The sequence below is a fragment of the Phocoena sinus genome, chromosome 8, assembly GCF_008692025.1.
Source record: "Phocoena sinus isolate mPhoSin1 chromosome 8, mPhoSin1.pri, whole genome shotgun sequence".
Classification (NCBI taxonomy): domain Eukaryota; kingdom Metazoa; phylum Chordata; class Mammalia; order Artiodactyla; family Phocoenidae; genus Phocoena; species Phocoena sinus.
Window position 1 is genome coordinate 83,191,678 of NC_045770.1, and position 26,417 is coordinate 83,218,094.

A 26,417-nucleotide genomic window follows, 5' to 3' on the forward strand; every position below is an offset into this window, starting at 1 on the left:
CTCTTCCAGTGGAAAGCAGATCTCAATAGACTGTGGCTACCATCTATTGTCTTTAAACAACGTACTGCTAAGTCTGTATGTCCCTTTCCAGATAATTGGGCGTATCTGCAACAAGGCAGGAGAACGTAGAAGGTCTGCAAACCTCCTGGTTAAGTCCTCTATTTAGAATTCATGACTGCTTTCTTTCGATGCTTCTCTTTAAAAATGATAGAGAAATACGTCACTCATTATCCAAAACAAGACAAAAGAAAGTTATAAGTGGATGCTGCCCTGGCTTACAATTTCTTTCCTGGAGAAAGTAATAAAAGGAATCAGAATGAACACACACACATATAGTTGCCCCTGTATGGGACTTGACTGTAGGCTGCAGGCCACATACCCTTCTGAGTTACGCACATTTAACTAAGAAAGCAATGCCATTTACAGGGCCCAGACCATCTGTACCATTGCAGAATTCCACATTCAGCAGAGCAGGAGAAGTACTAGCAACACAAGGGTAGTACTAGGCATTTTAGGGCATAAAGGGAGAGGGAAGCATTTTGACTAGACTCTCTCAAAGCCCTGAAATTTCCATTTACATCTAAAGGAATCTAAGTACAATGCTTCACCAAGAAGGGCATCATCCCCAATTTTTTTTTTTTTTTTTTTTTTTTTCTGGTACGCAGGCCTCTCACTGTCGTGGCCTCTCCCGTTGCGGAGCACAGGCTCCGGACGCGCAGGCTCAGCGACCATGGCTCACGGGCCCAGCCGCTCCGTGGCATGTGGGATCTTCCCGGACCGGGGCACAAACCCGTGTCCCCTGCGTCGGCAGGCAGACTCTCAACCACTGCACCACCAGGGAAGCCCCAACATCCCCAATTTTTATAATATTTTATAATACCCCCTCTATATTATTTGGACCTGAGTTAAACATGGGAATAGAGAAGACTACTAAATCTCTGTCCTCACGGATCTTACAGTCTAGGGGACAGATCGATATTAAATAACTCCTCAAGCAGTTTTATTAATTACAGTTGTGACAATTACTATACACAGGGTGCTATTAATGTAACAGGGATACCAGTTCTAGATAAGGGAGGAAGTGGGACAGGAGCAAGCCAATGTTGGGAAAGCTATTCAGAAGAAGAAATATTTAAAATAAGACCTTAAGAAGAGCAGGAAAAATAGCTTGCAAGGAAGATAGGGGAAGAGAATCCAAGCAGAGGAAACATATGGTAAGGTACTGGGGCATGAAGGAGAATCAAGTGTTTGAGGAACAGAAACAAGAATATAAAGTGACTTGAGCACAGAGATGAAGGGGTCAGTAGTACAAGTGAAGATGGAGAAGCTGGGAGGGAGCAAATCATGAAGGCCCTTCAGTCCATGATAAAAGTTTAAGCATTGATTCAATAGGAGCAATTATGACAGACTAAACTCACTTCTAAAAATAGTGTTACTAGAGTGAGGCAATTAGAAAATTGTGTTTAAGTTGGAGATAGGTGAGCCTATAGATTCATAACTAAATGAACAGCCATATCCAGGGAAGACTCATATAAATCTGAAGCAGGGACCCAATTAGCATACTAAAGATCTCTGTCCCTAATCATGGCCTACTTAATATTTTTATCAATAACTTAGACAGTGGTAAAGTTGGTATTCGTACAAAATTTACAAGTGAACACAAAGATAGGAGAAATTGTTAATCCCTGGGTGACAGATTAAATATCTGAAAAATCTTGTAAGGCTAATCTACTAAATAAAAACCTTATAAGTAGAAATTTAGTGTATCAATGTATAAAGATTTGTTCACATATCTAAAAAATTAGCAGTACAAGTACAGGATAAGGAAGTAGCCTAAAAGCAAACTGTGAGCAAAAACTTGGGAGCTTTAGTTGACTTTAAGTTTAATTTAGGTCAATGATACGATGTATGTAAAAGAAATAATAATGCAAGTTTAGGCCAAATAATGATCTGAAAAAAAAAGAGGAGGTGGGGCTGCTTTACTCAACATTGATTAACCTGGAAAATTGTATACAATGTGGGGTCAACAAAGAGGAATACCAAAAAAAACTAAACAGAACAAAGAGTTACCAGGATAGTGAGGGGTCAGAGAAATAGATGGAGAGACTGGAGATATTTAAAGTGGAGAAGATTTAAATCACACTTGTTCAAATATTTAAAGGCAGTCATAGACTGGGAATTAATTTGCATTATTCAACTCCAGAAGACAAAATCAAGACTAACGGTAAAAGTTTAAAAGTTATTAGATTTTTAAAATTAAATTAGAGCTATCAGAAATAGAACAAGTGGTGGCTGGATGGACACTTATTGGAGATGATTTAGAGGAGATTCATGACAAAGTGAGGTTTTGGTGATGACCAAAGATGCTTCTAATGCTGAGATCCAAAGTAAATCAATCAACAACACTATTCTAAAGAAGCTATCAAAAAATGTAGTCATTATCATTTGTTTTTTACACTGCACTATGCATCTAATAATGCATACACATCTTCAGGCTTTCAAAGTTCTATGGAATATGGCAAAATACTATTCAGACTGGTGGTGAATCACTAAGTGACGGCACTGAGAATTAGCAACAAAAAGTAGCTAATGGTGGGTAATTTGTGCAAATTTAATTCAACAAATAATTTTTTTGAATTTTAATTCACTCATTCACTTAAAAAGCGTTTTCATCACTTACTCTAACAAAGATTATACTTAACAATTATTATTTAAATATTAATTTTTTGAGGGTCCATTACATGCTCAGTCCCACTGTAGATATTAGAAGATTTTTGGAGGTTTTTTTTAAGTATGAGAACAAAATCTCTCTTTAGTTAAAGAGATAAGGCCTACACATGAAACAGAGATACTGTATAAACAAATGTTATGACATATGGTACAGACATGATATCAAAAGAAGTTATGAGAAATAGGTATTAGTAAACAAAATAATGCTTGAATGTCAGGATACAGAGTGTGAAGACTGTCCTGATATGTGAAGTTTTGAGCAAAAAAAAAAAAGGATATTTTAGGAAGATCAACTCTTTGGCCACACAAAGGATTAAGATTTAGGAATAGAATTTAGTCTAACTAGTAAATAAAGACAATGTGATAATATTTATGAAGTATGAATAGCTATCTATATTTGGTATCTATTGCCACAATAATGCTGCATAACAAAGCACCTCAAAACTCAGAGGCATAGAACAGCATTTATTAAGCTCAAGAGTCTACAAATTACCTGGGTGGTTCTGCAGGTCATAGCTGGGCTAGATCATACGTCTTGGAATCAGCTGGCCGTCTAGGATGACCTTGGCTAGACACCTGGGATGATGCGGTTCTGCTCCACTTGTCTTTTTTTTTTTTTTAATAATTTTCAACCATTTTAAAGTGAGGAAATCAGTGGCATTTAGTACGTTGAAAATGTGCGACCACAACCTCTAGCCAGTTCTGACAAATTTCCTTCATTCCAAAGTAAAACCCCTCATACATTAAACAGTTTCTCCATTCTCCTCTCCCCTCAGGCCTCAGCGAACATGAATCTGCATTCTACCTCTATGGATTTATCTATTCTGGATATTTCAAATGTAAGTGGAATCATGCAATATGGTACCTTTTTTGTCTGGCTTTTTTCATTTAGCATAATGTTTTCAAAGTTCATCCATGTTCTAGCATTATCAGTACTTCATTCCTTTTCATGGCTGAATAATATTCCATTCTATGTATATACCACAATGTACTTCTACCTTCATCTTTTCATGGATGTTTGGCTTCCACCTTTTGGCTATTATCTACACTGCTGCTATAAATATGCATGTACCGGCATATGTTTGATTATCTATTTTCAATTATTTTGGGGTATACATTTAGGAGTAAAATTTCAGGGCCACATGGTAATTCTATGTTTACCTTTTGGAGGAACCACCAAATCGTTTTCCAAAGTGGCTGCACCATTTTATGTTCCCAGTATCCAAAGGTTCCAATTTCTCCATCTTCACCAACTTATTTTCCATTTTGTCTATGTGTGTGATTTTTATTTTATAGTCATCACTAATGTGTGTAAAGTGTTACTTCATTGTGGGTTTGATTTGCATTGCCATTATGACAAAGGATGTTGATGTGCTTCTTGGCTGTTTGTATATATTCTTTGGAAAAATGTCTATTTAATTCCTTTGCCCATCTTTTTAATTGAGCTGTTGGTCTTTCTGTTGTTGAGTCTAAGAGTTCTTTATATATCTTGGATATTTAACCGTATCAGATACATGATTTGCAAATATTTTCTCCCATTCGGTAGGTGGTCTTTTCACTTTCTTGATAATGTCCTCTAATGTACAAATTTTTTTTAAATTTTAAGAACTCCAATTTACCTATTTTTTTTCTTTTGTTGCTCATACTTTTGGTGTCATGTCTAAGAATCCATTGCTAAATCCAGGGTCATGAAGATTTACCTCTATGTCTTCTTGGAAAAGTTTTGTGCTTCTAGCTCTTATATTTAGGTCATTGATCCACTTTCAGTTTTTTTTTTTTTTTCTTATATGATATTAGGTAGGGGTCCAACATCAGTCTTTTGTATGTGGATATCCAGTTGTGCCAGCACCATTTGTTGAAGAGACTATTCATTCCCCACTGCATGGTCTTGACACCCTTTTGAAAGTCAATTGGCCATAGATGTATTGGTTTATTTCTGCACTCTTAATTCATTTCCATTGGTCTATATGTCTCTGCTTGTGCCAGTATCACACTGTTTTAATTACTGTAGCTTTACTTGTGGTATGTTTTGAAATTGGGAAGTATCAGTCCCCCAAATGCAAGGAGTTAACAAAACTCAAGGTTAAGGGCACAATTCTCCACAAGACTGCCCTCCCTCTGACCAGCTGCCTACAAATTCTGGGGTTTTCACTACCACCTGAGGGTTAATATTTTGCTAGAATGTCTCGTAAAACTCAGGATAGTGCTATATTTAGGGGACCAAGATGGTCAGGAACCCTGAGAAACACATGAGTAATTTTGGAGAGAAAATAACACAAAAATATTGAGACTTACGGAGGGACCCTGACTAGGTGGCTTCATGCTTTGATGATGCTTTAATATGCAAGGACTGTGTGGGCTTTTTGTTCGTTTGCTAGCTTGCTTTTTAACCTTGGTGGTGTCTGGCAACTTACACTGGGTCATGTCGTGAAATTTTCAGTTTTATATTTGTGCTCTTACTGAAGGGACTGTACATGGAGAATAGGGAGATTGGCCTGAAATTTTTAATAAGCAAGAACTGTGTAGAATTTTGAGCTTGATGGGTTACAGCAACTAAATGCAGCTGGGATTATTTTCCACTAACCCTGGCCTTCAGAAAATGCTAGCACAGGGCAAGGGTTGGGTTACTGTGCAGGCTGCAGCAACTGGCACTTGAACTAGGCAGTGAACGTCACCTGATACCGCAGGCAAGCCTGAGATTGGGATTAGATCATTTTAGGCACTGGAAGAGAGAACAACAGTTGCTGTTTTTCTGTGTTTTGCAACTAAATCTGCAGGTCAGGACTTTATAGTTTAGTGGTAGCTGGGTTCTACGCATGCTACAGTGAGGTTCTATCATTAAAGTGATAGTATCATGCCTAGGTAAGAAGCATTAGGTCCCATGTCTCAAATTCTATTCTCCACTATGTTATTTTAAACTACTCTCTGGGCCAAAAAGGAACTGTGGATGAGCTAACGTTCGATTTGTGTGGCTTGTCCACAAACTTTTCAAGTAAACTCCACCAATTCAGGTTGACTCTAAGTTTATTTATCACATAAATGTTGACCATGGTTCTAATTGTCAGAAACCCAAACTATGGCTTCACCTATAGAAAAGTAGTAGATTTGTTATAAAAAGAATGCTTTGTCTTCTTCAGTTAAGTAGTGAAACAACTCAAAGAAAGTATTACAAATCTAGGAATCAGATTTGTTAAAGGAATCAAGAAGGAAGTAAAGTGGTTTTAAAATATGCTTCAATCTTACAATCAGAACAAAGCAGTGTGTGCATGAAAACAAATAAGATGGCTTATTTAGCTCAAGGAGGAAAGAGATTTCCTTAGAATAAATGTAAACGTCTGATCTGAGAACACACATTCGACAGATATGAAAAACAAAAACTAAGATTGTGAAGGCCAGGTCTGAGGGTATAGGAGGTACATCCAAGCCTAACTACTCTTAAAGAGGTTATTATAAAAGGGGGGTATATTTTAATTGTTGCAAAATCAGAAATAAGAAATGGGGCCCCAGTGAAACCTAACAGAGAAATCTCATAGGTAAGATCTCGGAAAACAAATCTTCTCTGGAGAGCAATTCCCCAGAGAAGGCAGAATCCTGAATATTGTGAAGAGGTGTCATTTAGGTTACAGATAAATTAATAGCAAGAGAAATTGGAGAGTCTCTTATGAGGATGGAACAGTTATACAAAGAGTGCACATAAAATCTGAACAAACTGGAGAGGGGAATACTAAGAAGATTAATATAAAGTACTCCAAAAAAAAAGTATTTGGTGAACTCCAAAAATTTATGGGCCTAAGATTAAGAAAAGGTGGGCTTCCCTGGTGGCGCAGTGGTTGAGAGCCCACCTGCCGATGCAGGGGACGCGGGTTCATGCCCTGGTCTGGGAAGATCCCACATGCCGCGGAGCGGCTGGGCCCGTGAGCCATGGCCGCTGAGCCTGCGCGTCCGGAGCCTGTGCTCCGCAACGGGAGAGGCCACAACAGTGAGAGGCCCGCGTACCGCAAAAAAAAAAAAAAAAAAAAAAAAAAAAAAAAAAAAGATTAAGAAAAGGTAAAGGCAAGATGAATTACATTACAGGAGATCCAGGCAGAACAAAAATAATTCAAGGAGTCCAGATCTAAATTAGCTGTTGGACTGTGGGAAAATACATTCTGAGTAGGATTATTTAACTCAGGGAGGTGAAAATGGATACGACTGGTTTGAACAAACGATGCTATTGACAAACTTGGAACTTATTGACTTCATATCTCTCACTGTGAGAGACCCTGTAAGGAAAAAAGTAGCTAGAGAAATATGGTAGAAAAACACAAGTATGGAGCAGAAAGCAAAGGGAAGGTAAAAGAAAAGAAAAACCTCAACTGCTGCAAACTATGCAGCCCCAAGTCTGTTACAGGAGGGAATTTCTCTGAAAGGAACAGGAGTTCCGTAGAGGCAAACCCTGGAGGCAAATCCTAAATACTGAAGAAAAAGATGACAGAAACGTTAACTCAAGACCAGGAGCATTCAAAAACTGAGGAAAGACCATGTCTTCAAGAGGAAATGGCAGTAGTGTTGGCCGTCACTGGGCGCCTAAGAACATGAGCCTCAGAAACATAAACAGCTCCTTCAATTCAGAGATCCACTGAAAGTTATTCTCTAGTTGGAACTGATGTGGAGATGAGGGGGAAGCTGTGCCCATCAAGCAGGTTTCTTAGGCCAGAGGTCAGTATAGCAGTCACGGGGACCCAGGATTGAAATTAATGCTCCCAAGGCAAGGTGGACACTATGCCACTAGATAGGGCCAGTGCTTGGTTCAGCATGGGGTCCGGAAACACAGGACTCAGAGGGAAAGAAACATTAAGATGTTTGGAATACTTTACAAAGGCAAATAACGGTAGAGTTATTTTCATAAGTCAAACAAGTCTTTATGACTGGGGCTACCACCAATGCAAATTTCTAAATATTGCAAGAGTGCAACACTCTCAGTACCCTCTGAGAATAATAATGAAAGCAATAATGATGATAATGTTATATAACACTTACCACATGTCCGGCACTTGTTCTAAGGACTTTACACAGACTTCACTTAATCTTTACAACAGTCTAGTAATGTAAGTATTATAACCCCTATTTTACAGATTAGGAAACTCACTCTCAGAGAAACGAATAACCTGTCCAAGGTCATACAATAAGTGGCATAACTGGAATTTGAGCTCTGGCTCCAAAATCAAAGCACTTAATCAACACTTTATGAAGCCTCTTTGAGAGAGGAGACAGTGTATATTGGTCAATTTTTCTTATAAGATATTATAAATACATGATGCTATAATTAATGCCTTGATGGGAGATTGCTTCCCACTGAGTTATGTCACAGGTCATAGACTCTGCCCAACAGTATAAACTGTCTGGCATCTTGGAAAGTCTGACATGAAGAATGCTTTCTCTTCTTTGCCTTCCTTCACTTAGTCTCTGCTATGGTCTTTGGCAACAAGCACATGGGTCTGGATCATGCCAAACAGGAAACATCATTTTGCTTGGAATGGCCACATGAGAAACTGGGGATTGGATTCTATTCTGAATGTGCTGGGTGTGGGGCTGATGTGATCATCTTTTGGTTCAGTCAGAAGTAGGAAACATGAGAAAGTTGGTGTAGACCCAATTCAACTTCTGAGCCCTGAAGGATGACACCCACTGCAGGAGCCCAGACAGTAGCTGTTATAGGAATTCCACCTCAGACCAGGCATCCAGAAGCCATCTGGCTGATACTGGAAAGAATAAAATAGGAAGGACTTGAATTTCTTTGAGTTTTAATTTGAGAAGTTTGAAATTTTATTGGATTTTAACTCACAAAGGTAAGATTATTTGATTATGAAATTCACTCTGTGGACTTAAAACTTTTGGACTTTAACTTCTTTGAAATTTTACGCTTCAAATTTGATTTCTTTACAAAAAATTGATAATGGGCAAGAGAACATGCAAATTCAGGGTATGTTATTAGAATTTTGTGATTGAAATATGTTAATCGTGTCAGTTGATCTCATTTAGACTCTCTGAAGAACTTGTTTAAGAATATATAGCTAGAGGTCTCCCTGGTGGCGTAGTGGTTAAGAATCCACCTGCCAATGCAAGGGACACGGGTTCGAGCCCTGGTCTGGGAAGATCCCACATGCCACGGAGCAACTAAGCCTGTGTGCCACAACTACTGAGCCCACGAGCCACAACCACTGAGCCTGCACTCTAGAGCCCATGAGCCACAACTACTGAAGCCCACACGTCTAGAGCCTGTGCTCTGCAACAAGAGAAGCCACCGCAATGAGAAGCCCGCGCACCGCAACAAAGAGTAGTCCCAGCTTGCCGCAACTAGAGAAAGCCCACGCACAGCAACAAAGACCCAACGCAGCCAAAAATAAATAAATTAATTAATTAATTTAAAAAAAAGAATATATAGCTATTTTGGACAGCTAATTTGAGGTAGAAAATGTAATAGAAAATGAATGTTTAGTGTTCCATGGCTTTGGATCCAATTTAATTAATGTACTATTCTAACTCATTTCAGAATCTTCTAGGGTAAATTTCATACTACCCACTATGACCTAGAAGTTTCCACAAAGGAGCGGGGGTTGGTTATTGGAATAGCAGCATCATAAAGGTCCTAAGAGACTGAGTATCTCCTTCCACAAGAGGGAGAGTGCCTCCCCTGGTTCACCATAATGTAATAATTAAGCTAAAGAAGTTAAGATAACAAAAAGTTGGGGAATGTTCGGGGGAATAAGAGTGTTATTAAACAACTTCATCAAACTCTGATACTATCTACATGTGTTCTGCCATTACTATGTGCTTATGTAACACCAGGTAGCTCATATATGATTAGTAAATAGGGGAAGGATGTCAGTAACATATAGAAGTTTGGTTGGTGAATGTGTGTTTTCTTCCTAGGCAAATGAGGCCAACAGAGTAGGAGTAGAATTCTATTCTTTAGCAGGGAAGATAAAAGACGTTAGCTTGGCTGTTGCACCGGGGCTCCCTCCCCAGAAAGGTGCACCCTATGCCTTGCATTACTCTTTGTGGGAGTTTTGCTTCCTCCTGTGCCTTCTTTAAAGAAGCCCCACTGGCTCAAACCTCTAGCTGACTTTCGTCTGCATTACCTCACATTCTATTGTTTTAGTGCAGCTTTAGTATCTTCTGAAGCAGCACTCTGAGATGCCTACCTGGGCTGTTTATATTATCTCCTAAGTTAATAATTATTATTTTAGTTAGTATTCTCGTTTTAAAAGTGCATGGACTTTGGTCTTCCTCAAACCCATTTTTCTCACAGCACTGTTATTTTTGAGGGTGTAATTTTCCAGAATGCATTTTTCACACTTATTTTATGCTCTAGCAGAAATGCTCTACCAGCATGTTGACCATATATAGGAATATGGCATCTTTACACAGTGGGTAGTTCTCTTATACTCTCAAAAGAATAGACAAACATAGGAGCCACAACTAAAGAACTTTTCCACATGTAACAATATAAATTTCTTTGTTAAAATCTTCTATGGTGGGCTTCCCTGGTGGCGCGGTGGTTGGGAGTCCGCCTGCCGGTGCAGGGGACACGGGTTTGAGCCCTGGTCCGGGAGGATCCCACATGCCGCGAAGCAACTGGGCCCATGCGCCACAACTACTGAGCCTGCACTCTGGAGCCTGTGCACCACAACTACTGAGCCCGCGTGCCACAACTACTGAAGTCCGTGCTCTACAACAAGAGAAGCCACCACAATGAGGAGCCCGCACACAGCAAAGAAGACCCAACACAGCCATAAATAAATAAATTTATAAAAAAAAAAAAAATCTTCTATGGTTTAGAAATTTAAAAACACGAGTGATTTGTAAATCCTACGTGTTTTAAAAGGTTTTACTAGACTTGATAAAGTAAAAAAAGTGGTTTAATGTCATGTCAAATGCACTCATTTCTCACAGCACAGGAGGAACAATTGAAAGTATATCTAATCCCAAAAAAGAAGCAACAGATAGGAGAAAATCTTCTATTTTGTGCATCTGTTACTTTTAGTTCTTGGTACAATTACGCTTCTAATTTGTGCTTAAAAATAATAGATAATTGCTGTGATATTAATATTAAACATTATTAAATGACTTTTTCTGATCTGATACAGAGCAAGGAATCAAAAAGAAGTCATATATCAAGTCAGAATGTTAGCATTTATTTAAAGTAAAAGATAACTTTCATATAATACTTGACCTTTCCCAAGTTAAAGTTCAGAAGACTATCAGACATAAAAGTTTAGGGATCTCAATCATTTGATGCACAAAATTATACTAACAAACAAAGAAAAAAGAAATGCAGAAACCTAATGTTAAGTGACGAGGGTGCTGCACACTGGAAGTTCCTCCAACAGGATTAGCTTCTTTAAGTATTTTAAGTCCAGTGAGCTTGTTATGCTTCCCCATGTTAGTAGTTGCATAGGCTAATTTCAGCTGGCATAAGCTTCTATAAGTATGCAAAAACACAGGGCAAGGCATGCATTAAAATGTGATAATAGCACACTTCTGGGAAACGTGAAGCATGAGGCATGAATCTGAATGCCTCTGGCATCCATGAAGTCTCACACCTCAGAGTCAGAACTTTTCTGTTTTGATAAGTAATTCTATTATACCACATTTGGGAAGGGAAAAAAAATCAACTTTCTAAATTTAATCTTTCATCTTAACCAGGGTTCCTTAGAGTTTCAACTCTAGCAATTTAGTCAAATATAATTTTTTAATTCCAGGTGAGATGGAAATCATTCAAAGCTAGACAGGGTCTTAAGAAAATGCATTATTTATTTATTTTATTAATGCAAGTTTAAGAGCAATTATATAATATTGTTTATCATACAGAAAATTTAAGCCTATGTGATGGGGGAGGGGACAAAAATGTAAGAAGTAAGAAATCAACTTAATAATGTTACTCTCCCCACTCCCCCATAAAAGACCATGAGGAAGGATTCTCTGTTACTTATGTCTTAGAGGTAAATAACTAATGCTTCTAGATAATGCGTAAGTGTCTACAAGTGCTTTAAAATCTTCAGATGAAAACTCCTAATAAAATGAAAAATAATGCTCATATCTAATACAAACATTAAAAATAAAGAAAAATAGATTTGGTTCCTAAACACACACACACATATATGATACTTAGTAAAAAAAATGCTAAGAGTTATAAACAGTAAGTATCAAAATATCAGTGGTCACTCAATAGGATTAATTAATGATGATAAAGCCAGGAAAGTTTGCTTTTATACAATACAAGCAAGAATATTGGAAACAAATGGGAGTATCCAGTAGAGCTATATCCCCAAATCACTTACAGTTGTCTGTATCTAGCCTTGCAGTTAAGTATGCTACTTAAGATTTTGGCCCTCTTCAGGTATATGAAGTTAAGGTTTAAATGAAGTGATAGGACCATACAGTAGCACATTTAATAGTGTTAATTGTGGCACTATTAAAGTAATATTAATTACTACTAAAGAAATAAAAAGTAAAATTTTTAAATAGTAAAAAGTAAAGTAATAGTAGTAATTACTACTGACAGTAATTTAATGATGTGAAATCATGTATTTTTGCTTTCAAAGACTGGCAAATCAGTGCCTTTAGAAATATAGAGGGAGGTCTCTTATTTTGACAAAGACATACAATAAAATTGTTTTAAAGCACATTTCATGACTTTTGAAAAACCTCTAGAAGTTAACCAAAACATTAAAAAAACTCTGAGCACAAAGTAGCACAATTTCTTGTCTTTCTCTTTTGAAAGCTGTATACCATGGAAATTGTAAATATGAAAATATATCAATTACTTTTGTTTATTAAGTTATGGCTTGCTAAGGTTAAAATACCCATCATTTTTTTAAAAATCTAAGCTTGTGCTGTGCTTAGGTGACTGTTTGTGACCCCCAAAAATTCATATGTTGAAATCTAATCCCTAAAGGGATAGTATTTGGAAGGGATTAGGTCAAGAGGGTGGAGCCCTCATGAATGGAATTAGTGTCCTTATATAAAAGACCTCAGAGAGTGCCCTTGTTCCTTCCACTATCTAAGGACACAGTGAGAAGACAGCCATCTATCAATCAGAAAAGGGCCCCCAACGGACAAAGAATCTACCAGTGCCTTGATCTTGTACTTCTCAGCCTCCATAACTGTGAGAAATAAATGCTTAATGTTTAAGCCACTTGATCTATGGTATTTTTGTTATAGTAGCCCAAATGGACTAAAACATGATGAAATAAAAGATTCCCTAAACCTTAATACTCTTTCATGATTTCCCTTCATATAAGAATGACATGTTATAATTAAACTGGTTTTTATATCTTTTCCTTTTAAATGTATAAAGTAAAAACAAAATTATGTAAATGCCTTTTGAAATAGTATCACATAGTTTACAAAGTCTTTGCCACTTACCTTTTGAAATATCTTTAATTTTCCTGCCATATAAATCATAAAGATATCTGGCTGGTGAATTTAGGTTCATTTTCATTGTGCAAATATCTAAAACCTACACAGAAAAAAAAATACCTTATAAATAATTTATCACAGTTAGCGCTAATGAAATTGAATACACATTTAAAGTCCTTTCTCTACTATATGGGTATTTAAAATTATATTATAAAATAAAATTTGATGACTTATCAAATGTTTCTAATATATGAAATGGAAAAAGGCAGTTAAAATGGTTAGATTGCAATTGTACTTCGAGCACACACAAAAATATTCATAAAAAGAGAAAGGAGGGGCTTCCCTGGTGGCGCAGTGGTTGAGAGTCCGCCTGCCAATGCAGGGGACACCGGTTCCTGCCCCGGTCCGGGAGGATCCCACATGCCGCGGAGCGGATGGGCCCGTGAGCCATGGCCGCTGAGCCTGCGCTCCGCAACGGGAGAGGCCACAACAGTGAGAGGCCCGCATACCGCAAAAAAAAAAAAAAAAAAAAAAAAAAGAGAAAGGAGATATAAGGAATATTAAAAAGTAGTTATACATTATTTAATAAATGGTATAACTCTGGGAGATTTTTATATTATTCCTGTTATTTTCTATATTTTTCATTTATTTTACAATGGGGAGGATATTATGTTTTAGATTAGGTTTTAAGGTACTTTCCTTACCTTTTCAAGTCTTTCCAAGTATCTGAAAATAAACTATAAATATCACAGTCTGATCACAGTTCACCTTGATAACTTATGTTCTTTGGGTGCTAAAAAATGGAATTAATAAACCACATTTCAAGGTTTTGCATGAGCCTGAGTTTGAAGAGTTTCACTTTTAATGGTTTCTAATATGCTAAAGCCCTTCTCTTAATATTTTAATTTCTCAACCTGTTCTTTTTTTTAATTAATTTGATTGGAGTATAGTTGCTTTACAATGTTGTATTGGTTTCTTGCTATACAGCAAAGTGAATCATTCATACACACATGCATATTCACTTTTTTTGGATTTTCTTCCCATTTAGGTCACTAAGCAGAGTTCCCTGTGCTATACAGTAGGTTCTCATTAATTACCTATTTTATACACAGTAGTGTAGTATATATTTGTCAGTCCCAATCTCCCAATTCATCCCACTCCTCCCTTCCCTGCTTGGTAACCATAAGTTTGTTCTCTACATCTGTGACTCTATTTCTGCTTTGCAAATAAGTTCATCTCTACCATTTTTCTAGATTCCACATATAAGAGATATTATATATTTGTTTTTCTCTGACTTCATTCTGTATGACAGTCTCTAGGTCCATCTCTGCAAATGGCACTATTTCATTCTCAACCTGTTCTTGATATAGCCCTTATGAACGTGTAACAGTCATCTTTCTAACATCAGGGAAGACCTAAACATGCATCAGTTGGAGAGAAAGTTCTACTCATAAGATGAGAAAAATTAAAGTAACAGAGGGGAGTTGGGAAGTATCAGGAACCTGAGGGCAGGCTGTTATCAGGATTTTGGAAGTGACTCCTAAAACATGAAACTTGCCACGTTCATTTAAAAGTCCATAATATATTCCAAATCCAAACTGAACGTACTTTGTCTTCCATTCTTACTGTTCATAGCTGTAATATATTGCTTTTACATAACCAAGAACTGCTGAAGGACAATGTTCATTATATGATTATATAGTTTAAAAATTTTTCTGATTACTGATATCACCCTGCCTCCATTTCTGCTCACTTTTATCCCTATTTTAAAACTGGAGCCTGTAATCCTAGCTCTAGCCCAATCAACCCATTTTCCTTGTGACAACAGACATATTTAAACAGCTTCATGTACATGTAGAGGCAAAATTGGACTTTCCTTTCAGTCTGGAGAACAACTTTCAAACGTTGTGACTCAGTTGGTTTATCATCCTTATTGCTATATCAAGTGATGTGTTGCATTTAAAAGGCAAATATTTAACTGATTAATTTAATCTGACAAATTGACCTTTACTGGATTATACCAGAGGTTCTCACCCTTTATTCCACCCTTGAACATGACCAATAATTTTCCCACATGCCACATACTCCCAAGGGCATTTACAGGATTGTGTGTGTTTCTTGTACTCTAGCTGCAATCCAGAGCTTTGGGCAATTTTCAGAAAATACGTATTGCTGATGTTTTTCTCAAAACCAAGAAGACTATTCGTGATTAAAGATAAAGTTATAGGGGCTTCCCTGCTGGTGCAGTGGTTGGGAGTCCGCCTGCCGATGCAGGGGACACGGGTTCGTGCCCCGGTCCAGGAAGATCCCACATGCCGCGGAGCGGCTGGGCCCGTGAGCCATGGCCACTGAGCCTGCGCGTCCGGAGCCTGTGCTCCACACGGGAGAGACCACAACAGCGAGAGGCCCGCGTATTGCCAAAAAAAAAAAAAAAAAAAAAAAAAAAAGACAAAGTTATAGGAATAATCTTGAACCGTCTAATTTAGGAGGGAAATATTCACAGTAGCCTTAACTAGCTTTACCTAGTTAAAAAACAAGGTACTTGCAATGTACTTCATAAGTGACTGTAAGCACTGTCGTGGAGCAAATCCACTGACCTCCAATCTGCCTACTTGAAGTGTGTCAGTGCAGGAGGACCAATGTCACGTGTCCTCATAAGTCAGACACAGTGCTCCCTAACTTAGAATGGCCCTCTGATATCACTGTTCCTACCTCTCTCTAGCCAACTTGCTCATGGCTGGGACTGGTCCTTGCTACCCAAACAAATAAGGTAATAACTCTGGCAACTCTCTAAACCTTATTCTTCCTGCCTTCCCTCCTGACCTCTTGGGTTAATTTCTTTAATGACTACTACACACAAGTTAACCTAGGTCTCCCATCTAATGGACTCAAACTTTTATTAAAGATGCTCAGAAAACAATATTCGAAATATAAGAGAGGACGTATCAGGAGAAGAAACTGCAGTTTGGTCTGTCACTTGAGACAGAAAGGATAGTGGAACATACAGACTGACACTGGCAGGGGACCTACACATTTTTAGTAATTAATACAGTCTCTGACTAGAAAAATTCTTCTATTCATCACTTTCTTCCATGTGACTCTGTGCCCAAAGATTATCTTTTACCATCACCAATGACAAAAACACTCAAAGGAGTTAACTCAGTATGCATTTTTCCTTAGCCAGTCACCTCTGAATACTACTAAGAATCTACAGTTGGTCCCATAGACCCTAAAGAGATGCAACCCCCTCCTTAGGATCACCACTTTCTTCATCTTTCCATTTTGTACGTTTAGCTCTCAGTTTCTTAAGATTACAAATCTATTATTTAAAAGCACAACGAATCCCTTTAGTACAAATTATATCCCCTAGTTACTAGTGAAGCTTCAAATACCTAAACATCCTCCAAAGTTATAATTTACCAGTTAAACTAAATAAAATATGAGCTATTTAAAGACAGTCCCGTTTACTTCAACTAAAATTTCTCTGATTTTTAAAAGTATCTCAAATATTGCTGCCTTTGAGTCTTAAAAGAATTAGCCAAGTAAAATCACACGGCTTTTCAACTCAAATGTTCTGCTTTTCATTGCTAAAACATCAGTAAAAATGTTTGTGCAAGCCAAGTTTTAAGAGTTAAATTAGTTTAAAAACTGGCATAAGAAAATCAGATGTATTAGAAATTAATAATGCATCAACAACACTGTCATTCTCTCCTACTTTCAGGATGAAAGATCCTTGCAGTGTTTAAGCAATGCCAACCTTCAGTAATCGTTTTCTCACAGTAAATTATCAGTGCTATGAATTAGTATCAATATAAATTTCTGTCAAAAGCCCTGAGATGAAGCCTCTACTTGTAAGGTCATTCTTAAAATTCACAATTGAAAAATATTCAACAGTGCCAACTTGCTATAATATTAAGGTTAATTAAAATACCATTTCCACTAATCTGTATCCGTTAAGCTTGTTAAAATATTTCTTTTGTTGTTGTTTTTGTTAATTTCTTATAGCTTAGGTTGTAGAGAACTCTTCTGACACTGAAATCTAAAAACCATCATGCTATACAACCAGACTCCTCTTGACGAGCACCTGCGAAGAGATTTTCCGCAAACTCTTTTTAGCTGAGTTCATTTGTTTACAGTTTTGGGAGTCACCTCCACGCCCACACACATCTGGTGCAGTTTGCAGCTTCCGGAATGGCCACCATAGAGGTGGCGTGGTTCCACAGTCTACAGCCTCTGAGTTTGGTTTGGCACTACCCAAACGTCCAGGTGAGAGAGTATGCTTAGTGCAACATAACCCTAGGCCGAGTGAGCTGAGTCTACAAGCCACCAAATGAAACAACATCGTCTTCCTCAAACACAGAGAACCTTGATATCTTTTAACATATTTTTATGAGTCAAGCCCAGAAATGTAAGCCCAGATTTAGACCTCCCTACACAATCTCTTCAAAGGATCCTCTAAAGCAGGGGTCAGCAAACTACACACACCATGGGCCAAATTCTGGCCACAGCCAGTTTCTGTATGGCTTGTGGGCTAAGAATGGTTTGTATGTTTTTAATTGTTAAAAAATGATCAAAAGAAGAATAATATTTTGTCACACTTTTACAGTATATGAAATTCATATTTCAATGTCCATAAATAAAGTTTTCTTGGAAAACAGTCACACTGTTCATTTATACATTTTCTATGGCTGCTTTTATGCTATGCAAGAGTTGACTGGTTGCAACAGAGACTTTATGGTCTGTCAGATGAAGAATATTTACTGTCTGCCCCTTTACAGAAAAAGTATTCCTACTCTCGGTCTACTGCATCATCATTCACTTCAGGTTCTATATTTTCTTTTCTTTATATATTATCCTCAACTTCTTCATCCATTTCTAAAACCTTTGCATTGTGCACTCCCCCCCCCCACACACACCAATCAACAAAATCGACTAGACCCTTAACCTCTTCTAAAATAAAACGAGCTTTCCCCTGAGTTCACTCATTTGCTCAGAGCCCTCTCGAGCGCTGGGAATTTAGTCTCTCATATCACACAATCTCAAATTTGGTAAGTGGTGTTACTTACAATGTTATTTCAAGATAATTTCTCCCCAACCCTCTTATGGAACAAACAAAACTAACAAACCCTGGCCCCCTGAGCATCCTGACCTTCAAGTGCACCATCTCTCCTCAGTCTACTCATTCTTCCTCATTCATGGATAACCTTTGCCACAAGTCCTAACCCTGGGTGACCCTTACTGCTTATTCTCTGTGTGCACACCAAGAAGCCTGGTGCTCCTGGAGAAAGTCACGTAAATGAACACATCCTTATCACTATTACTCACAGTCACCAAACTCCATGGTCCCTCAATACTGCCCAGTCACTTCTATTTCATATCTTTGGTCAAATCTCTCCTTTCCTTGCCACAATAAATATTTCAAACTATCTCTGCTGTGTTTTTCTCCACCCAGCCTCCCCTCCCCTACTTCCCTTTTTTTTTTTTTTTTTGCAGTACACGAGCCTCTCACTGTTGTGGCCTCTCCCGTTGCGGAGCACAGGCTCCGGACGCGCAGGCTCAGCGGCCATGGCTCACGGGCCCAGCTGCTCCGCGGCATGTGGGATCCTCCTGGACCGGGGCACGAACCCGAGTCCCCTGCATCGGCAGGTGGACTCTCAACCACTGCGCCACCAGGGATGCCCCCTACTTCCCTTCTTGTCAGCAGATGGAATGACCTCCTACATGAGAAAGAAAACTGAAGCTTCATCTTCCTGCTACCAAAGCTACAAGCCTACCTACTTCTACACCCATCCTCTCCTTTACCCTCTAGCTGTATTACAGGAGTCCCTGCTCCTATCTAAGGCCAATACTACACCTATGCTTTCAGTTATGTTTGCTGTCAGGTTATAAGCCATGATATTTACCCATCATTTCTTGTATATTTAACTACTCCTTCCCAACTAGATTTTTCCCACTGACACACATGATCAAGTCTTTCCTATCTTAAAAATTAAATCCTCCCATACTCACAACTCCCTCTACCTATTCTGATGCACAGCTAAATATCTTTATCATTTCTCTATTTCCATTCCCCTTCTTCCCACTCATTCTCAGGCCACTCCAGTCTGGCTTTCGGTATCATTTGACTGAAATAATTCTCACAAAGATTACCAATGGTAAAAAAGAATCCAACAACAACAAAAAAGATTGGAGGAGAGGGGGAAGATGGCGGAAGAGTAAGACGCGGAGACCACCTTCCTCCCCACAGACACATCAGAAATACATCTACACGTGGAACAGCTCCTACAGAACACCTACTGAACGCTGGTGGAAGAACTCAGACCTCCCAAAACGCAAGAAACTCTTCACGTACCTGTGTAGGGCAAAAGAAAAAAGAATAAACAGAGACAAAAGAATAGGGACAGGACCTGCACCAGTGGGAGGGAGCCGTGAAGGATGAAACGTTTCCACACACTAGAAGCCCCTTCCCGGGCGGAGACTGCGGGTAGTGGAGGAGGGGAGCTTCGGGGCCGCAGAGGAGAGCACAGCCACAGGGGTGCGGAGGGCAAAGCAGAGAGATTCCCATACAGAGGATCAGTGCTGAACAGCACTCACCAGTCCGAGAGGCTAGTCTGCTCACCCGCCGGGGCGGGCGGGGCTGGGAGCTGAGGGTCGGGCTTCGGTCTCAGCGCAGGGAGAGGACAGGCGGCATGAATACAGCCTGAAGGGGCTAGTGCGCCACGGCTAGCCGGGAGGGAGTCCGGGGAAAAGTCTGGAACGGCCGAAGAGCCAAGAGACTTTTTCCTCCCTCTTTGTTTCCTGGTGCGCGAGGACAGGGGATTAAGAGGGCTGCTTAAAGGAGCCCCAGAGATGGGCGCGAGCCGCGGCTAAAAGCGCGAACCCCAGAGACGGGCGGGAGACGCTAAGGCTGCTGCTGCCGCCCCCAAGAAGCCTGTATTCGAGCAGAGGTCACTCTCCACACCTCCCTTCCGGGGAACCTGTGCAGCCCGCCACTGCCAGGGTCCCGGGATCCAGGGACCACTCCCCCGGAAGAACGCGTGGCGCGTCTCAGGCTGGTGCAGCGTCACGCCGGCCTCTGCCGCCACAGGCTCGCCGCGCGCTCCGTGCCCCTCCCTCCCGCCGGCCTGAGTGAGCCAGAGCCCCCGAATCAGCGGCTCCTTTAACCCCCTCCTGTCTAAGCGAAGAACAGACGCCCTCCAGTGACCTACACGCAGAGGCGGGACCAAATCCAAAGCTGAATCCCGGGAGCTTTGTGAACAAAGAAAAGGAAAATCTCTCCCAGCAGCTTCAGAAGCAGCGGATTAAAGCTCCACAATCAACTTGATATACCCTGCACCTGTGGAATACCTGAATAGACAAAGACTCATCCCAAATTGAGGAGGTGAACTTTGAGAGCAAGATTTATTATTTTTTCCCCTTTTCCTCTTTTTGTGAGTGTGTATGTGTATGCTTCTGTGTGAGATTTTGTCTGTATAGCTTTGCTTTCACCATTTGTCCTAGGGTTCTATCCGTCTGTTGTTTTTTGATTTTTGGGTTTTTTTTACTTTTTAAAAACATTTTTTTCTTAATAATTATTATTTTATTGTAATAGATTTAGTTTATTTTACCTTACTTTATTTTATTTTCTTTTATCCTCTTTCTTTCTTCCTACTTTTTCTCCCTTTTATTCTGAGCCATGTGGATGAAAGGCTCTTGGTGCTGCAGCCAGGAGTCACTGCTGTGCCTCTGAGGTGGGAGAGCCAACTTCAGGACAATAGTCCACAAGAGACCTCCCAGCTCCACGTAATATCAAACGGCAAAAATCTCCCAGAGATCTCCATCTCAACACCAACACCAGCTTAACTCAACGACCAGCAAGCTACAGTGCTGGACACCCTATGCCAAACAAATAGCAAGACAGGAACACAACCCCACCCATTAGCAGAGAGGCTGCCTAAAATCATAAGTCCACAGATACCCCAAAACACACCACCAGACGTGGACCTGCCTACCAGAAAGACAAGATCCAGCCTCAACCACCAGAACACAGGCACTAGTCCCCTCCACCAGGAAGCTTACACAATCCACTGAACCAACTTTAGCCACTGGGGACAGACAACAAAAACAACGGGAACTACGAACCTGCGGCCTGCAAAAAGGAGACCCCCAAACACAGTAAGATAAGCAAAATGAGAAGACTAAAAAACACACAGCAGTTGAAGGAGCAAAATAAAAACCCACCAGACCTAACAAATGAAGAGGAAATAGGCAGTCTACCTGAAAAAGAATTCAGAATAATGAAAGTAAAGATGATCCAAAATCTTGGAAATAGAATAGAGAAAATGCAAGAAACATTTAACAAGGACCTAGAAGAACTAAAGATGAAACAAGAAACGATGAACAACACAATAAATGAAATTAAAAATACTCTAGAAGGGATCAATAGCAGAATAACTGAGGCAGAAGAATGGATAAGTAACCTGGAAGATAAAATAGTGGAAATAACTACTGCAGAGCAGAATAAGGAAAAAAGAATGAAAAGAACTGAGGATAATCTCAGAGACCTCTGGGACAACATTAAACGCACCAACATTCGAATTATAGGGGTTCCAGAAGAAGAAGAGAAAAAGAAAGGGACTGAGAAAATATTTGAAGAGATTATAGTTGAAAACTTCACTAATATGGGAAAGGAAATAGATAATCAAGTCCAGGAAGCACAGAGAGTCTCATACAGGATAAATCCAAGGAGGAACATGCCAAGACACATATTAATTAAACTGTCAAAAATTAAATACAAAGAAAACATATTAAAAGCAGCAAGGGAAAAACAACAAATAACACACAAGGGAATCCCCATAAGGTTAACAGCTGATATTTCAGTAGAAACTCTGCAAGCCAGAAGGGAGTGGCAGGACATATTTAAAGTGATGAAGGAGAAAAACCTACCACCAAGATTACTCTACCCAGCAAGGATCTCATTCAGACTTGATGGAGAAATTAAAAACTTTACAGACGAGAAAAAGCTGAGAGAGTTCAGCACCAACAAACCAGCTTTACAACAAATGCTAAAGGATCTTCTCTAGGCAAGAAACACAAGAGAAGGAAAAGACCTATAATAACAAACCCAAAACAATTAAAATGGGAATAGGAAGATACATATCGATAATTACCTTAAATGTAAATGGACTAAATGCTCCCACCAAAAGACACAGACTGGCTGAATGGATAAAAAAACAAGACCCATATATATGCTGTCTATAAGAGACCCACTTCACAACTAGGGACACACACAGACTGAAAGTGAAGGGATGGAAAAAGATATTCCATGCAAATGGAAATCAGAAGAAAGCTGGAGTAGCAATTCTCATATCAGGCAAAATGACTTTAAAATAAAGACTGTTAGAAGAGACAAAGAAGGACACTACATAATGATCAAGAGATCGATCCAAGAAGAAGATATAACAATTGTAAATATTTATGCACCTAACATGAGAGCACCTCAATACATAAGGCAAATGCTAACAGCCATAAAAGGGGAAATCAACAGTAACACATTCATAGTAGGGGACTTTAACACCCTACTTTCACCAATGGACAGATCATACAAAATGAAAATAAATAAGGAAACACAAGCTTTAAATGATACATTAAACAACATGGACTTAACTGATATTTATAGGACACTCCATCCAAAAACAACAGAATACACATTCTTCTCAAGTGTTCATGGAACATTCTCCAGGATAGATTATATCTTGGGTCACAAATCAAGCACTGGTAAATTTAAGAAAATTGAAATTGTATCAAGTACCTTTCCGACCACAACGGTATGAGACTAGATACCAATTACAGGAAAAGATCTGTAAAAAATACAAACACATGGAGGCTAGACAATACACTACTTAATAACGAAGTGATCACTGAAGAAATCAAAGAGGAAATCAAAAAATACCTAGAAACAAATGACAATGGAGACACGACGACCCAAAACCTATGGGATGCAGCAAAAGCAGTTCTAAGAGGGAAGTTTATAGCAATACAATCCTACCTTAAGAAACAGGAAACATCTCGAATAAACAACCTAACCTTGCACCTAGAGCAATTAGAGAAAGAAGAACAAAAAACCCCCAAAGTTAGCAGAAGGAGAGAAATCATAAAGATCAGATCAGAAATAAATGAAAAAGAAATGAAGGAAACGATAGCAAAGATCAATAAAACTAAAAGCTGGTTCTTTGAGAAGATAAACAAAATTGATAAACCATTAGCCAGACTCATCAAGAAAAAAAGGGAGAAGACTCAAATCAATAGAATTAGAAATGAAAAAGGAGAAGTAACAACTGACACGCAGAAATACAAAAGATCATGAGAGATTACTGTAAGCAACTCTATGCCAATAAAATGGACAACCTGGAAGAAATGGACAAATTCTTAGAAATGCACAACCTGCCAAGACTGAATCAGGAAGAAATAGAAAATATGAACAGACCAATCACAAGCACTGAAATTGAAACTGTGATTATAAATCTTCCAACAAACAAAAGCCCAGGACCAAACGGCTTCACAGGCGAATTCGATCAAACATTTAGAGAAGAGCTAACACCTATCCTTCTTAAACTCTTCCAAAATACAGCAGAGGGAGGAACACTCCCAAACTCATTCTACGAGGCCACCATCACCCTGATACCAAAACCAGACAAGGAGGTCACAAAGAAAGAAAACTACAAGCCAATACCACTGATGAACACAGATGCAAAAATCCTCAACAAAATACTAGCAGACAGAATCCAACAGCACATTAAAAGGATCATACAACATGATCAAGTGGGGTTTATTCCAGGAATGCAAGGATTCTTCAATATACAAATATCAAACAATGTGATACACCATATTAACAAATTGAAGGAGAAAAACCATATGGTCATCTCAATAGATGCAGAGAAAGCTTTCGACAAAATTCAACACCCATTAATGATAAAAAGCCTCCAGAAAGTGGGCATAGAGGGAACTTTCCTCAGCATAATAAAGGCCATGTATGACAAGCCCACAGCCAACATTGTCCTCAATAGTGAAAAACTGAAAGCATTTTCACTAAGATCAGGAACAAAACAAGGCTGCCCACTCTCACCACTGTTACTCAACATTGTTTTGGAAGTTTTAGCCACAGCAATCTGAGAAGAATTGGAAATAAAAGGAATCCAAATCGGAAAAGAAGAAGTAAAGCTGTCACTGTTTGCAGATGACATGATACTATACATAGAGAATGCTAAAGATGCCACCAGAAAACTACTAGAGCTAATCAATGAATTTGGGTAAGTAGCAGGATACAAAATTAATGCACAGAAATCTCTGGCATTCCCATACACTAATGATGAAAAATATGAAAGTGAAATAAAGAAAACACTCCCATTTACCATTGCAACAAAAAGAATAAAATATCTAGAAATAAACCTACCTAAGGAGACAAAAGACCTGTATGCAGAAAATTATAAGACACTGATGAAAGAAATTAAAGATGATACAAATAGATGGAGAGATATACCATGTTCTTGGATTGGAAGAATCAACATTGTGAAAATGACTCTACTACCCAAAGCAACCTACAGATTCAATGCAATCCTTATCAAACTATCACTGGCATTTTTCACAGAACTAGAACAAAAAATTTCACAATTTGTATGGAAACACAAAAGACCCCGAATAGCCAAAGCAACCTTGAGAACGAAAAACAGAGCTGGAGGAATCAGGCTCCCTGACTTCAGACTATACTACAAAGCTCTAGTAATCAAGACAGTATGGTACTGTCACAGACACAGAAATATAGATCAATGGAACAGGATAGAAAGCCCAGAGATAAACCCACGTGCATATGGTCACTTTATCTTTGATAAAGGAGGCAGGAATGTCCAGTGGAGAAAGGACAGCCTCTTCAATAAGTGGTGCTGGGAAAACTGGACAGTTTCATGTAAAAGTATGAGATTAGATCACTCCCTAACACCATACACAAAAATAAGCTCAAAATGGATTAAAGACCTAAATGTAAGGCCAGAAACTATCAAACTCTTAGAGGAAAACATAGGCAGAACACTCCATGACATAAATCACAGCAAGATCCTTTTTGACCCACCTCCTAGAGAAATGGAAATAAAAACAAAAATAAACAAATGGGACCTAATGAAACTGCAAAGCTTTTGCACAGCAAAGGAAACCATAAAGAAGACCAAAAGACAACCCTCAGAATGGGAGAAAATATTTGCAGATGAAGCAACTGACAAAGGATTCATCTCCAAAATTTACAAGCAGCTCATGCAGCTCAATAACAAAAAAACAAACAACCAAATCCAAAAGTGGGCAGAAGACCTAAATAGACATTTCTCCAAAGGAGATATACAGACTGCCAACAAACACATGAAAGAATGCTCAACATCATTAATCACTAGAGAAATGCAAACCAAAACTACAATGAGGTATCATCTCACACCAGTCAGAATGGCCATCTTCAAAAAATCTAGAAACAATAAATGCTGGAGAGGGTGTGGAGAAAAGGGAACACTCTTGCACTGCTGGTGGGAATGTGAATTGGTAAAGCCACTATGGAGAACAGGATGGAGGTTCCTTAAAAAACTACAAATAGAACTACCATGTGACCCAGCAATCCCACTACTGGGCATATACCCTGAGAAAACCGTAATTCAGAAATAGCCATGTACCAAAATGTTCATTGCAGCTCTATTTACAATAGCCAGGAGATGGAAACAGCCTAAGTGTCCATCATCGGATGAATGGATAAAGAAGATGTGGCACATATATACAATGGAATATTACTCAGCCATAAAAAGAAACGAAATTGAGCTATTTGTAATGAGGTGGATGGACCTAGAGTCTGTCATACAGTGTGAAGTAAGTCAGAAAGAGAAAGACAAATACTGTATGCTAACACATATATATGAAATTTAAGAAAAGAAGTGTCAAGAATAACCTAGGGGTAAGACAGGAATCAAGACACAGACGTACTAGAGAACGGACCTGAGGATATGGGGAGGGGGAAGTGTAAGCTGGGACAAAGTGAGAGAGAGGCATGGACATATGTACACTACCAAACGTAAAATAGATAGCTAGTGGGAAGCAGCCGCATAGCACAGGGAGATCAGCTTGGTGCTTTGTGACCACCTAGAGGGGTGGGATAGGGAGGGTGGGAGGGAGGGAGACGCAAGAGGGAAGAGATATGGGAACATATGTATATGTACAACTGATTCACTTTGTTATAAAGCAGAAACTAACAGACCATTGTAAAGCAATTATACTCC

The 26,417-nt window shown here is 39.0% G+C and overlaps 1 protein-coding gene across 1 annotated transcript in view; it reads right to left on the reverse strand.

Moving 5' to 3' along the window:
• Nucleotides 1-10,893: 10,893 nt before the first annotated feature.
• LOC116757527 (doublecortin domain-containing protein 1-like) overlaps nucleotides 10,894-26,417 on the reverse strand; it is a 96,018-nt gene continuing 80,494 nt past the window's right edge. The window contains exons 8-9 of the mRNA XM_032639288.1: nucleotides 13,141-13,234; nucleotides 10,894-11,333 (exon numbers count right to left, since the gene is read on the reverse strand). Of these exons, the coding sequence (XP_032495179.1) occupies nucleotides 11,323-11,333; nucleotides 13,141-13,234 (105 nt within the window). The 3' untranslated portion in view covers nucleotides 10,894-11,322. The remainder of the gene's footprint in view (nucleotides 11,334-13,140; nucleotides 13,235-26,417) is intronic.